Source organism: Pieris napi, chromosome 3 (assembly GCF_905475465.1).
Source record: "Pieris napi chromosome 3, ilPieNapi1.2, whole genome shotgun sequence".
Lineage (NCBI taxonomy): Eukaryota > Metazoa > Arthropoda > Insecta > Lepidoptera > Pieridae > Pieris > Pieris napi.
In genome coordinates, this window is record NC_062236.1 from 2,081,413 (window position 1) to 2,097,698 (window position 16,286).

General features: G+C 32.5%; 1 protein-coding gene across 1 annotated transcript; it reads right to left on the reverse strand.

Annotated features, from left to right (window-relative positions):
- Nucleotides 1–1,676: 1,676 nt before the first annotated feature.
- LOC125048487 (exosome complex exonuclease RRP44) lies at nt 1,677–12,178 on the reverse strand. The gene is made up of 15 exons (XM_047647180.1): nt 11,955–12,178; nt 11,539–11,867; nt 11,139–11,335; nt 10,691–10,917; nt 10,121–10,397; nt 9,278–9,448; nt 8,508–8,623; nt 7,362–7,614; nt 6,387–6,511; nt 5,894–6,064; nt 4,520–4,726; nt 3,806–4,026; nt 3,274–3,442; nt 2,462–2,602; nt 1,677–2,025 (listed from the first exon to the last, which is right to left on the reverse strand). Exons 1-15 carry the CDS (start codon nt 12,006–12,008, stop codon nt 1,705–1,707), a joined length of 2,979 nt encoding a protein of 992 aa, XP_047503136.1. The 5' UTR covers nt 12,009–12,178; the 3' UTR covers nt 1,677–1,704.
- Nucleotides 12,179–16,286: the final 4,108 nt, after the last annotated feature.

A 16,286-nucleotide genomic window follows, 5' to 3' on the forward strand; every position in this document is an offset into this window, starting at 1 on the left:
CACCAAAGTGAAAAGAACAGTTTTTTGGTCAGAATTATTATTAATAAATTATTAAACGTTGATATCTTTCCATTATTTTAAGGTCAATGATCTGATACAAAAATGCCTATGAACCGGAAAATGGTCCCAATTATAATCTGAGTACAATATTCTGGTGTATAAAAAGGTCGCCAACGCAGCCGCCATCTGGCAATCTGGCCAGGATTACCGGACGTCAGTTAGAAGTTCCATTGATTCAGAGAGTACAAGATACTTAAAGCATGTGCTACACGGTATGAAACGGCGGTTTGAAACGAAATAAAAGCGAGTTGCGCTTTTCGGCTACACGGTTTAAAACCAACAGTGTCCAAAATAACGTTGCGCTGATAAGACGTCTCCGTAGGGATGTGACATTCTGCATAAAAAAATAGATTTTTTATTAATCGATTATTTTTTTAGCATGAAAAATCGATTAATAAATAATCGATTTCTTCAGTAGCACATTGCAGTATTTTTGTTGTATTTTTAATTGTATGTAGTCTTGTGCTGCTGAATAAATTTATTTTACTTTTTAGTTATAGTTTTATCATCCTTTCGATGTTTTACAAAAAAACAATACATCTTCAAAGAATCGGATTCAATGTATCGCATTGTAAACATCGTTGTATATCGAATATCCCTAATAGTTCAAGGTCCGGGTTATAAAATACCAGACATAATGTCGGTAGGTGGCAGATAAAAAATCGACTATGATTGATTTTCAATTATAAAAATAATCGATTATTTTAAATATAAAAATCGCGTAAAAAAATCAATTTTAATCGATTTTTTTTTCACATCCATATCCCAAAGACATGGCAATTCTCTGTATAATTCGAGCAATTCGGTAATAACTTCACGTTCGTGCGTCTACGCTCGCCGCCGCAGCACGACTGCCGAACGCGTGGTTTTAAACAAGCGGCTAGACGGTTTCAAACCAACGGTTTTGGTCGCGGTTTGCAACGCAAAGCGTGCTGCCAAGGGCATACCAAGGTTAAACGAAATTTGGCATAAAACAACTATCCACACGGTTTGAAACCAAAGTTTCAAACCGCCGTTTCATACCGTGTAGCGCATACTTTAGAAACTGTCCAGGAACCATTGAGTGAAGACGATTCAGAAACATTTTTTTTTCGCCCATGGCGCAGGCTATATTATTTCGACCATACCGCCTAGTCTTTCGGATTCAGAAACATCAACACAGGCAGAGACAACACAAACTCTACCCCAAATTACGGAGCCAGAAAATATAGAAGAGATGAGTCGCAGAGAACAGATACTAGTCAAGTGTTAATTCCGTCTACAATAAATATCCCAAGACGACATAGTTTTACAAATAAATAAAAAGAGGCTAAAAGCAGCTTTAATATGATTTAGTTATGAAATTCAAAGAGAGCTCGAAATATTGTGTTTTTGTGAAATATTATTAGAAGGAGCAGTATTGAGAAATTTAATTATTATTAATACTTAAATAAAATGTTAATTTTATACAAAAAATAAACATATTTTTACAATAATTTAGGTATTTATTTTCTGTCTTTGCCAAGTTTATTGGTTATTCATTCATATGATGCTTTTTTTATCTATTTTTATAGAAAAATCATGATAACTTTAATGACATGACAACTCTAAGCCTTAATTAAAGATTAAAACACAAATTTTTCGAACAAAATATATTTTCCTTAACTATTTTTTCCCTTTCTTCTTCTTGCTCCTTGTTTCTTGTTTCTTCTTAGATGTAATATCTATAACCACTTGTGGCTGTTCAACAATTTGCACGTCATCTTTCTTCTGTCTCTTTTTCGTCCTCGTGATATCCACGATCTCAATTTCTGGTTGGTCAACGACCTCCACTTCCATTTCTTCATAGCTGAATCCTGGTATGACAGGTTTTACGAGTTGGAACACCAATTTTCGGTGTTGTAAGTTTGTGCTGTCTAGACTGAGTCTTACAACAATTTCATCAAAAGTTCTTAGAACTACGCCGTTGCATATTTGCACGTGTTCCTGAAAGATTTTAATATAAAATAGAAAGTCTTTCAAATGACATAGGGAGAAATTAAAAAATTGAAAAACTCTATATATATAACTAAATAAATGTCGAAATATTTTTAAAAACGTATTTGTAAACTCATAATCTACGGATTTTCATGCAGTTTTAACAAAACATGTTTTGGGGTTTTGGACTTAGGTTACTAATAAAAGGTTTAACTGGTGTGAATATAACGATGTTTGTTGGAAGAAAAAGGACAGCCTAGGACAAATCCGCGGGCGGATGCTAGTAAAAGCTACAAATAAAATCTATTCTTAAAGAAAACTTTTCATTTTCATTTCGACTTAGTCTAAAGCAGCCAAAAAACCATCTAATCAAATATGAATTTCGATAGTAGCCTAGTGAATTTTTAAAGCCGAACATCTCATGAAAAATCAGGAGTATATTCACCTCTTCATTGTATATAAATTTATCTGAGGGTAGATACAATGGTCCTTCGAGGCCGTACTTGGGTATTAACACTTGGAGCGCATTCCGTTTAACGGCCAGCACTACGGCCGACTCGACTTCTACGCGATCCTTGAATAAGATCTAAAAATATACAAAAATATTAATAAAATAAACAAAATTTGATATACATCGTTTAAAACATGAACTTATAACTAACATAAAATTAGGGGTAGTGGGGTTGCGACACTAACAAAATACTAACTTTGCTCATTTTGGCTTCAAGTGTACGACGATTGCTAACATTTGGTTTACGCTTCTAAATATATGCTAAAATATATATGTTAGGTTACATACTTGAGTCTAAATATTTAGATTAAAATTGGGATTAAAAACTTATAATAAATGGGACAATGTGGATTTAAATTGTAAAGCTAAAGGTGACCCGTATAAAAAGTACCTAAATAAAGATCGTAACTATCTGTACCTCTTTCTAAAATTGTTAATGTCGAAGTTTATTCCTAGACGTTTCTTAAATCACCCCTCAAAGTGAATAGTAAACTAGTTTAGATAATTATAACTAAAATAGTAAAGTGTTTTATTGCCTCTAACGTCACACAGACTCATATTAATTACGTAATTTTGAAAGTGTACCAAAAATCTATCTATAGCAAAACTCCTCATGTTATTTTCCTACATATTTTTTATTTACTTTAACATAATGCAACTTCCGGCCATATATCTCCGAAGCAATCTCTTCTAGACAACCATGTATTTTATATTTTAAAAACAATATATCTAGTTAATATACTTACATGGGTATTGAGAGCGACGGACGCTCTTCCTGCGTACTGAGCTTGTCTATGACGATAATTAAGATTCTCGCATAACGATACGGCATATTTCGTGTCTAATATACTGGCGTGTGTCGCATCTGCGCCGATGCACGATGCGAGCAGTCTATGGACTACCACATCGGCGTATCTGTAAAATTTTAAATACATATTTTTACTCTTTAGTTTACAAGGAAATTAATTACTGTGGCACCAAGGATAAACCCCTCACAGGGTTTTGGTACTGTTTTATGTATGTTTAAGCAATTAAATGAAAAACATAAAAAACTTCAAATTTACTAAAAACCTTGTTGTATTTAAAAATAATTGTTTTTAAAAATAAAAGTTAAGCCAAAATAAAGTTTTTTTTTTATAAGTTTGCCGTTTATGTGTTCTATCTGTGACACCGTAGCTCCTAAACGGTTGGACCCATCGTCTTTTGTATGTAGTCGATCTGACTTAAAATAATAAATTTTAAATTATTTTAGTACGTATACGTCAAATGCGTACTCACCTACGTATAGGTGACGTAAAGTGCGTATAAATCGGACACGCAAGCCCGTAATGGTAGTATTCCTCCTGCGCAAGAGTTCCACTCGAAAAGTAGACAGCTGTTTGCATACAACGCGTCGCCATTATTCGTAACAACGTATTGAAAAATGGTCTCGACGGGAGCACGGCTTCGTTAAGTGACTTCGAAAATGCTTTATTGGTTGATACGTCAAGTTCGAAACCCTAAAATCAATCAATAAATAAAATAAATACATATCTAATTTCTAGATTATATAATTAATAATTCATGAAAAAAATCTATTACGTATTACGTAAGTACTGAAGCAAAAAATAACAACAAAAAGGTAATGGAGCATTTCCCAAAGCGGACAGCGAAAAAAAAGAATTTGTTTAAATAATGGTTTTTGTTAAGTTTAAAAATTGGATTTTTTTTAAATATCTGATATTTTAAATATTTGCAACTTCTTCTAATCTTTGTTTTATCTTTTTCCTCCAAAACCGGAAAAAAAATTCATATGAATATCAAAAAGTTCGACCAATTTTGTTTTATTCCAAAAATTGTCTAAAGTATACTAGAAGTTTCATAGTGAGATGGACTGTCCGCTTGACTTGAAATGCCCCAAATATTACTTTTTTTGAATAAAATAAATATTGGCGTTCAAAAATATTTTGCAACATCTCGTCTTGAAAGTGATAAAAATATTAATATATATACCTGTTGAGCGGCGGCCTTTAGAAAAGTGTTAAAGTTGGCTGGCGGTGGAGCGGGATGTCTCCTTAACAACGCACTCTGCGGAAATTCACCCGCAATATGTTCAGCCACGCTCACGTTGGCCAGCAACATGAACTCTTCGACCATGGAGTTTGTGTCCAGTATACGTTTAGCTTGGACTTCCATTGGCTCGTGGGTTTCAGAATCCACCTGTAAAGCGAGAATAATGTAAAAAGTAGCATTAAAAAAAAAAAAATTAATAATACGGAATGGATTTTAAGAAATTTGAATTTGCTAGATTTTTTATAATAATATACGATAAAACTTTGCAAGAAAATCACTATTTTTATAATTTTCAACTTCAGTGTGTTTTTATAGGTATAGTGCTTTTCATGAAAGAAGTCCCGCGGTGATTTTTGGAACTAAATTTGACAGGTCGGCAATGTTGTCATTCGTCGATGTTATCAAGTTCGTTTGTTGTGGTAGATTTTTGTGAATTTTTAACTAGCTTAGTGCATTTTGAAGATTGATTTCAATGCCAAAAGTTGTAAAAAGTTCGGCTCGAGAAATGATATTAAAGGTGAAAGAGTTCTGTGAAGCGGAACATAAGAATCAAGGTGTTTTAATACCACTAAACAATGTTCGGAAGAGAGTTGCCGCCATAACAGGTACTTTTTAGAGTTGCCATTTAATATCTTTTTGCTGTATTGATGGGACTTTTATGATTTAAATTCGTTTTTGCGACAATATTGAATAAATACATAACGTGATGAAACTAGGTAACTGAAATTAAAACATAATATATTACATATTACATAAGCATTATAAACTTAAAGTTACAATTTTTTTTAATTGTTCATAATTTAATTGCAGGTGTGTCAGAGAAAACTGTAACAAGAATTACAAACGAAGGTATAATAGTGGCGTGTACTTCGAAAAAAATTGTAACCCAACAATTATTATGCAATAAAACTCTGAATAAAAAATTGTATTGCTTTTCTTTACCCTATTTTCTCATCTTTTACCTGTAAATAGGTAGAACACCGCTAATATAAGTAAATAAAAATATACTTTTTACATAACAGAAATGCAAACTTTTTACATACAGAAAATAATATTATTTGATAAATGACATCTGCTAAATGTAAATAAAATAGGTAAATTTTTTACTCATAAATGGCAACATTACGTTATGCGATTGCAGCGCCGCGTCTGGGGGACTTCTTTCATGAAAAGGACTATACATACTTCCTTACATATTTAAAAAATGTCTGATTTACTCTAGTTATTTTGAATTCTTGGTAATTTCAAATTTATCTCTGGTCCATTGAGTTTCATAGAATCCAGAGTCGACTGTATTTTTTCATTTTCACTCACCTCGAATCGTATCTCAGGCGAAGCCAACAGTAATGCCCCATTATCCAATCGCTTTTGTTTCAATTTCTTAGCGAGCGCGTTCAGCGTACGAAGCGAAGCGGCGACTTCGTCCCGCCTCGATCCATCGTCTATCGCTATCTGAGCCTGTTCATAGGTCATTGCGGCACGGGACTAAATACAAGGTAATTTAATTAAAACAATTTTTTAGTTCAATAAAAATAATTATCAACTAAAATTAAAAATAGGGCTTGATCGTAGAGGGGTGAAAATTAAGGGTTACAAAAATTGTCTAGAAAATAAATTTTGGAGTTGACACCCACTAGGGGTTTGAAAAAATGTAGCCGATTCTCAGAATTACTAAATATGCATAAATTTCATAAGAATCGGTCGAGCGGTTTCGAAGGAGTATGGGAACGAACATTTGACTCGAGAATTTTATATGGAGATATATAAAAATGATAATTTTAAGGAGAGAATATAACAAAAATGATACCTTGATAACGCTCTTGTGAAACTTCGTATTAAGCACATTTGCATTTTCATCTATTTCCCAAACACAAGAAAACGCCAGTCTCTCTTCGCCACCGCGAAGTGAGCACAGGTTTGAACTCAACAGATCTGAAAAACCCAACGATTACTATTCGACATACAAGTGTGATGATTAAGAGTTTCTTTAAAGTATGAGGTTTATTATGAATCATTAATTACTTCAATATATTTTATTCCAAATAACGTCGTTGTAGAATGATAACCTCACAGAGAACCAAACATTACAGGAAACAAAAAAAATTATTCATTTCATCAATGTTCGTTAAAATATTAGTATGTGTTTTTATCCATAGTTTTAGATGGTAAAAAGGACTTATTTATTAATAACATAAATAAGTCCTAACTTCATGATTATACCAGTTAAATGACATAATAGGCTAAGAATAAAAAAAAAACGGTTTTTTGACATACGAGGTTATCATTCTACAGTGACGATAGCATAAACTTCTTAAAAAAATAGACTCCAGAATGCACTTAATTGGTAGTATTAGATAACAATATTTCTTATTTGTATTGATGTTGTTAGCAGAGGCCCAGACCTAAGCTTGTAGCGCCACAAATTTATTTTATCTTTTATTGATCTTATTAAACAGAATTAAATGTATTAAAAATTAATTAATTTATATGACGATCCTATATATTTTATTTTACAAAGTCAGTGTCATCATCACATAATGAGTCAGTTAAAAATAACATTACATAGTGATAGAAGCTATATAAAGCGATCTCTTAGACAAACTTTATACCCTTGTCAATGTCAATCTAATTAAATATAAGATTAAAGACCAGCAACGCACTTGCGAGCCCTCGGCAAATGTAAGTGTCTATGGGCGGCGGTATCACTTAACAACAGAGCCAGCAAGTATCAAAATTCTAAAACATTTATAAAATATCAATCAATGCGATGTGATAAACTCACCCGGTACCATATCAATCCTCTTCCCCACCAGATACACAGTGGTAGACCTGGAAGCAGCTTCCTTATCCAACGCCGTGTTCGGTCTCACGAAGTGCGTCACATCCGCGATGTGGACTCCAACCTCGTACTTCTTCAGACCATTTGTGGTACCGGGGATCGGACGCGCATGCAACGCATCATCAATATCTGTACATCCTGGTGGATCCACTGAGCATACGCAGATGGATCTGAGATCTACGCGTTTTTTTATCTCCTACAACATAAAGTGGGGATTTACGATTCTGTGGTGAAAACTGTCGTACTATTCGTTTGTGAGATATACAGTCGACTCTCGATAATTTGAAACTCAAGGGACCAGAGATAAATTTCAGATTATCAAGAGTTCAAAATAACAAGTGTTTGAATAACCACGAGGGGGACGGGCGACTGAAGGAAATAAGAATTTGATCAAAATTTGTTACCTATTATTTCTATATTCTTATTATGTATTAACAATTATTCACAAAAGACTGGAATGCGAACTTACTCATACCTCATTTATGTAAACAATTGACAAGTCTGTGCATGATAAACGCTTCAAATTATAGAGAGTAGGGAAGACCGGATTTCAAATTATCGCATGTTGGCGAGCAAGATAATACTTTTTCAACTTCAAATTACCGAAGGGACCAATTATCATTGATTTTATTCAATTTATCGAGTATTTTTCAAGGGACCGGAAAAAAAATCAAATTATCGAGAGATTCATATTAACGAGTGTCAAATTATCGAGAGTCGAGTTTATAGAAAATTTTGTGTGATTTTTTAAACATTAAAACTAAAAGATAAAAATGTGTAAGTATTGAGAACCCTTTTAAGTAAAAAAATACCTACAATCTTAATAGTAAATGCCATTAAAAATTATATTAACATAATTTAATTACATCTTTTTTTTAATTATAATTATTTTTTTCAACCATGCGGCAACTGGTCTTTTTTTTAATATTTTTAGCTTGTAATTTTGACTTTCAACAGTGCCTTATTTGAAAAGTTTATTTAAATATTTTGATTAATCTCTGTCTTTAACAAAGTACAATTAAGGTTACACTAGTAAGATTCAAAAATGGACAGAAACATAAATGTAAATAAATAGACTACAAGAAATACCTCTTCTGTAATGGTCCAGTCATCTGGAGGTAGACAAGCCAACACAGCCTCGCTAAATCTTGCATGGGGTACATCATGTTCTAGTAGTATTACTTCATTCTCTGCATCTTTATCACCTGAAAATTGACATCAATTAATTGAAAAAATCACCATTTTAATAAATTTATTACGTCCTGTTAATACATGTACATGTGGATACATGTAACAATTAAGTTATGGGGGTCGAAAATGGCCTGAAGTGCTTTGAGAAAAGGATGGTGGCAGTGGCCCATTTTTCCTCTACTTGGCTGGCGAATTGATACATTAAATACACCAGCCACTATATACAGACTCACGCTTTAAGGGTCTCAAAAAGTCAAAATTATGTACACGTATTTAAACCAAAAAAAGGGTGCGTGTACTTATGTACGCGCGTAAGAAGTTTTACTTCTTTGGCATTATTAAAAATAGATTTTGATTGCATGCAAATAATTAATTACAATTAAATAATCAAAGACTGGAAAAGGATTCATTATAGTCAATAAAGTTCAGTTTACATTTGAAAAATTAAAACAATAAATATTTATTATTATTCTCTTACATTAAGTGTAACAAAAATTCTATTATTATTCGAATGTCAACGCAAAAATGGGCAACTTCATTCTGTTAATTTTGTGTCACGGTGCTCACGCATCGTAAAATTTCACTCTCATCAATTTTTCATAAAGCGCCTAAAGAAGTATAACTTCAAAAATAGTGAATGCATTTATGTTACTCGATTATTTACTTACCAATCGGTCCCAGAGCTCTAACGAAATGTCCTAACGGATAACGGCTATTTCTCGGCCAAGAATCGAGTGCTACTAAAATCCTTTGTGTCGCTAATAGATCACTCTGCCGTGTCTCTATGCGCACGCGCGGTATCCTCTTTTCAGCTGGCGAGAAGAGGTGTCGAGTGGCTCCTTTAAAAAAATCAGTAAACCCCATGTTACATTTCACTTGATTCTATGTAAAATTCTTAAAACATGGAAATTACTTGTTGTACATTTGACGTCTCTATACATTTATTTTCCATTTTATAGAACAGGGGCAAACAAGTAGGAGGCTCATCTGATGTTAAGTGATAGCACCCATGGACACTCTCAATGCCAGAGGGCTCGTGAATGGGTTACCGGCTAAATACTGAACAAACTCTCTACACAAGAAAATGTGCAGTCGCTTCAGTCTTGCTATTTCGAGATTACAGTGTATAATTTTGCATATCTCTTGTAACTAAAACAGAATAATAATATAGCTAAAAATAAGTTCTAATTATCTCCAATCATTATATAATGTGCGAGGTGATTCTTCAATCCTCTGGATTGTATCCATAATTATACTGAACCTTTAATGGAAATTTCCAACTATTTTTGTAAAATGCATTGTTGGAGTGTTAACAAAAAAATCTGATTTGGAATGTTGGCTTCCATTAAATTTGACATTAACTACATACTAATCTGCTAATGAAAGTATGAAATATAAATAAATATCGTGACCTTATACCATATCCAAAAGAATAAACTTTTAAAAAATGTGTCTAAAAATATTTTTTATATATAGTTAAAAAAAATCAGTAGGTAACATAGCTAAGTTACCGGGAAATTTGCTTTGCATCAAAATCCCACAATATTGCCTCCATTTTCTCCTTATTATTCCCACAACTTTTCCTGTGGGAGATATATCAGCGCTTGCAGCCGACTTGGCAGTGTTAAGAAGAATAGATTCTTCTTCCAATAAGTCTCCGGGATCTTCAGCTTTATCTTCCAGAACAATGTCACTTGGTTTTCTCCATTCCTCTTCTGGGAAAATCTCGATCGCCACTATGTCCCCATCAATAGCTCTGTTGATACCAACATGGCCTTGAAGTAATATCTGTTAGCATTGAATAATTTTTATTGTTATCTTATAATCTCAATATTTTGTGCTTATATATATGGACATAGTTCATAAATTGGACATAGAATGAATCAATCAACCTTATTTATCATAAAAATGTCTGTGGTAAGTTTTGTGGTTAAAGGTATATAGAAATCTTATATAAGTCTAAAGTTATTTAAAAGGAATAACCCTACAAATATACTATAACTCTAATAATCTCTTGACAAATGTAGAATGTGTAATTAGATACTAATGTTAAACAGAGATAGTTTACGTATAATAACTACCTGTTTTTCAAAACCATTAACAGTAGCAGTTCCTTCTAAAAAATTATCCCGTGATGCATAGAAAGTACCCTGGTGTAATTTCCCATTCCTTATGCCAGCATGAATCTGAGAAGGTGTCAAATGAGCCGGGTACAATGCATCTTTGGTAGAATTCTCGGGCATAACATTTTTGGATAATTTGTCAAGTAAACCTGGATATCCATTAACATTCTCAATGTAGTCTTTAACTGAAAAAGACAGGAGCATTTTTATAGTGTATAAGTGAGATGCGCCTACAATTATGATAATTTTACTTAATTAAAAAGACTGCCAGCTCTTATTGTCCATTCTACAATATTGGTTTGAGAACTGTTACAAAATGAAAGTACAGGAGCATTAAATTTTTTAATGAATGGTGTAAGTTTACTTTGATACTTATCAAATATTGTTTTAATTAGAGAAAACTCACCTGAGCAACACACTATGCCGTCTTCTTGAGCAAGTTTTCTATTATTCTCATCATCAGTAAGCAAGACTATTTTCGGGAAATCACCGGCAAGACATTTAATTGACAAGTGCTCTAAATACCACCCAGCAGCTTTACGTATAGCTCTATCATTTCTGTCATTTGGTTTTTCTCCTGGCTTTCTCTCAATATAGGTGTCCCTATAAAAATTCAATAATGTGAATAAAAGAAAAAGCTAATAATCATATTAGATTTTACAAATAAAAATTAGTCATAAAGAAATCGGTTAATTAATTCTGAATTTTATCTATAGCATAGGCTGTACTTTTCTTATCAAATTGCCTACTAGTCTTTTAATCGTTATGACTTGAAAACTCTAAAAATATTAGGAACTACAACTTACTTGTGATGTTCATTTACAAAAGAGTAAAATTTCCGTCTCTTGTTCCCAATAATTTCTAGAAGTCTTTGAAAAATTGCTGTATTCTGATGCTTGACTTCTTCAAGAACAGTTTGCAATATGATGACATTTTTTAAAGCATCGTCTTCTAAAATGTCTATTTGGTGCAGAACAACATTCGTGTCTATCAGAAGGTAGTGATTGTAGTCGAATAAAGCACAAATTGATTCAGGTTGAACGTCCAAAATACATTCATCGTCTTTATGAGGGCATACATTACATGCCGCTGAGCCACACAGTAAATCATCTCTTAGATAATGTTCTCTTACAATCTAAAAAAATAATATAAATGTATTTTTAAAAAAATCTATACTTATATCAATCAATAGTTATTGTACGTATATTGAAAATAACCTCACTTTTAAAATGTTTCCCCGTTTTGTTTTGGTTAAAAATGTTTTTGTAGTCCACATGGCAGTGAGCTAGTATCAACATGTAAATTATAAAATTATTCGTCTATGCTCTTTATATATTTATATTTTTTTCTTTATTCTAATTCTCTTTCAATATATTAGTATATTACAAGAAAATGCTTTGATTCAAATTTTAAATAAAAATCGGCATTTTTAGACCATTGACTTATATTTTGTATACACAGAATACAGATGACAGAATAATTTTTTTTTTTTTTTTTGGGATTTTATGACCTGGCATTTACAACCTTTAGGTCAACTCTTAATTTTCATAGACGTAATGTTACGCACAGAATAAATTGGAATAGTCTACAGTTACACTATATTATATTTAGATGTAATCTGAGGAATACTTCAATAATTATTATGTGCGTTTTCCAATTACAGAGCATTATGCGACTCAGTGCCGCACAATGCCGCATAATGCTGAAGCTTAATTGGAACGTGAATTAGTTTTCAAATGCATCAGCAGAGTGCGCTAACTCAGTGTTGAAAAAAAAATGTTCTGAATAGAGTTAGCAACCTCATGAATGTATAAATAATGTGGTTAACAATAATAATTGGTTGAAAACTTTTTACGCTTATTTTAATAATCAAATAATTTAATGAAATAATTAACATTTTTTTACTGAAATAAGAGAAAACCTTTAAAGAATATAAGGTTTTAACAAGCTAAACAGTAAAATATTTAGTTTCATGTAAGAAGTTTACATCATTTACGTTTTGAGTAATTTTTTTTAAATGATTTCTAAAAAAATTACTTATATACTTTTTCAAAACCATTGCAATGTTTACAAAAGTATAATCCTGTAAAATAAATTTGTTTACAGATCCGAATTAAATGTGGAATATAAAAAAAGTAACTATTTATACCTTCATCCATACTTATATTTTTTTTTAGCAGTTTGAAATAACTTTAATTATTTTCAAAATCTACGACAAAACAAATTTTTCAACAATAAATAATATTTACTAACGAAAATTTCGATAAATGCCAACTAAAAGAAAAACACTGGTCAATTTTCTGTCACTGTGTTGGTATTTATTGCGAGAGCATTCGTTTTAAGAGGGCTCAACGTTGAGCATTATGCCGCATAATGCGCTCTAGTGCTGTAATTGGAAAACGCACTATGATATTTTTATACTAGTTATGAGTCTTTAGTTTTGTCATAGTCTTTTTTTGTTTATAGATTCATGGCGGGAAATCGAAAAAGCGCAGTTTCAATTTTTTTCAAAATTATATTTTAATTTCTGATGCTGGCGGCGCGGCGGAGGTGGTGAGAATAACTTTCACATGCCATATCGCAAGTCTAATTATAAAAGATTATACCCAGAATTTAAATCACATATTATCGAATATTAAAGGTGTGGTGGCAATAAGGCGTATTAGGGCAAATAAAATTGTTGTTATCTTTAAAAAACATAACACGGCTAACAACTTTTTACACAATATCAGCTTTCTTAAAAAACATAAAATAAAAGCATATATTCCAGCAGCTCAAATTAAAAAAAAACTGTTACTATTAGATGCCTGCAAATATTTCTAATAAAGAACTATTTAATAAGCTGACTAAGTGAAAAAAGTTGGTCATGAATTAGTAGGAACACAAACTGTTAGCATCATATTTCTGGCAAATTATTTACCCGAGAGTGTGCAATATGATTTATTTTTTACAGAGTACCTAGGTATTTAGTATGTTCCTCCCTTCCAACAATGTTTCAAATGTCTAAAATTTAATCATTGTTCAAAAAATCATAATGGCAAACAGCGTTGCTCTATTTGTTCAGGTGAACATTCCAATGAAGACTGCAGCAAACCAAATAAGATTTAAAGCGTAAATTGCGTTAGACCTTATTTAGCTATAAGTATCTAAATTGTGTCCCATAAACATGAAGAAAATTGTAGAACGGAAAAATATAATAACATATGCAAGCGTTGCCATCACAAAAGATAATGATGATTTCCATCCTCTTCCACCACGCTCCAACCCTGTAAATAAAATAGTGATTAGTGTAAATAATGAAAAAAAATCCTGTAAATGACATTATAATTACCACATATAAACGTTACCGTAACTTTTGCAACAATTTGTTGAAAAAACTTAATTGGAACTAATAAAGCAATGAGCGTAATAGAGCCAAACACAATCTGAAATTATTTTGGAAAACAATTAATAATTAATTGTTTTCCAAATATAACACTATAACAAAAAATTACTCCTAATAATTTGACAGCGGTCAATGGTATCAATGAATTTTTCGTGGACGTTGAGGAGCTGTTCTAACTCCGTTGCTGACTACAGTCCTAAAGTTGAGGAAAATAGACAAAACAAGAAATCTTGAAATTTGTAACAAAACAAAACTTACAGCTGATGCATACTTAAATGGAAATGGGCAGGTTCATACGGCATATTTCTAGAGCGAGGGACACTTGAAATAACAAAACGGACTGGACCTTCTGGACGACAAAAGAAAAGAAGAGCAGATGACATTATAGAAGTAGTGGGGAAAAACTGGATAAATGCTTAAGACAAAAAGAAATGGTAAAATATGGAGGAGGCTTTTACCCTAGAAGCCATACAAAATCTAGACCACTAAAAAAGAGAAAAAAAACTAACTTAAGTTTTTTTTTAAAGTTATACTAATACAAGTAATACTAATATTAAGAAATGTAAACTAACCAATTGTTGTATGAAATAATTAATAAGGCTTTAATATTTATAATAATAAATAAAAATAAATAATACTATCTCTCTTTTTCACCAAAGTCATATTTCCGCGAAAAGAGTGGTAATAAATTATTACGTTCCTGACATTCATCAAAATTACCGTCGTAATGTCCGGTTACTGTAACGGCCGTAATTATGTTTCAACATTAAAATAATAATTGTAAAACGCTTATGCCTTTCAGTCTTATTAGATAAATTACTTTAATTTACATTTCGTTATTTTTACATATTTACACTAAATATATAACAACAATATTTGACGAATAGGAAAATAAATTATTTATTTATATATTTTGTATTTGTGTACTTAATATTTTAGTAATAATAGCATGATTTTTTTATTTTTCCTGAAAAAAAAACAGGTTTTGCTTGTACGACTTTGTTTTCCAGGGCAAGTTATATGTCGAGTCGCTACAAACCTCTCTACTTTAAAAGATTAGATAAGAAAAAACACTTAAATAATAACAAAAAAGACACTGACATGACATGATTAAAACAAAAGCCCCCTCCCTCTTTCGATCCCACAGGTTTATATTGCAGTGTACCCCCTCATTACACTATAGTGGACATTCCGGCCCAACATAGCACTCAACCGCAAATGACTACGATGAAAAAGATGTATTTTTTATGTAAAGGTAAAAATTATAATAAATAAATACATTTTAGAATAATAATGACTCTAGTGACGCACTCATTAAATAATTAAACCGACTTCAAACACATTCGCCTATTTAAGGTGGCGAGAAATAATCTCAAAAAACTAATGAACCAATATATAATGGAGTGTTCCTTGAAATACAATGTAACTGACTGATGGAACTGATTTTTGCGTGGTAGCTAGGTAAATAGTTCACCATACTCATTAATTGTCACCAATCTAACTCGCACGCCACCATCGGAACGATGTTCAGTTTCGCGGTCATTTAGAGGGAAGGGCTAAATTAGCCTCCAAGAAGCTTGGTGTGCTCAGCAAGGACCATCGTTTGCAACTGTAAAAAACGCGAAGTCGGCCCCACATGGAGTAATGTTCTCACCTCTAGGCTGGAGCTCCCCAGTACCAGCTTCTTCCACTTGACCGTGTTCAACGTAGATCGGTTCGAATCATCGACGACCAACCGCTTTCTGTGAGGCTTGATCCCTTGGCGTTGCGTAGAGATGTGCCCTACATCTTTACGCAACGCCAAGGGCCTTTGCATCTTCTACAGCATTAACCATGGAGAATGTTCAGAGGATTTGTTAGGACCTGCAGCTGAGTATCATCGTCGGACGGCAGAATACGAAATTCCACTCGTATCACCTCGACTTGGAACCAGCTGCTCACTGAAGAACTGAATTTCGGAACCAATTCAACTTAGGGTCCCTTAAGAAAAGAACGTACCAATTCTTTAAAAGGCCGGCAAGCCACTGATGGACGGATGATATCTCAGTGGTCGTGTCGAATGATACTACGCGTAACCACGAATCATTATTGAATGAAACAGTAATTAATAATGTCACGGAATGGTTGGAAATTAATAATTTAAGTGTAGATGTAAAAAAAAAACAATTT

Bases quoted from the DNA above. Each gene is read 5' to 3' on its own strand.
- LOC125048487 (XM_047647180.1), bottom strand. From the start codon at position 12,008: ATGTGGACTACAAAAACATTTTTAACCAAAACAAAACGGGGAAACATT. The intron at 9,449-10,120 runs GTAACTTAGCTA...ATTTTTTTAAAG, and splicing joins GATGCAAAGCAAATTTCCCG to GAGCCACTCGACACCTCTTC. The intron at 6,512-7,361 runs GTGAGTTTATCA...TGGGTTTTTCAG, and splicing joins GAGGATTGATATGGTACCGG to ATCTGTTGAGTTCAAACCTG.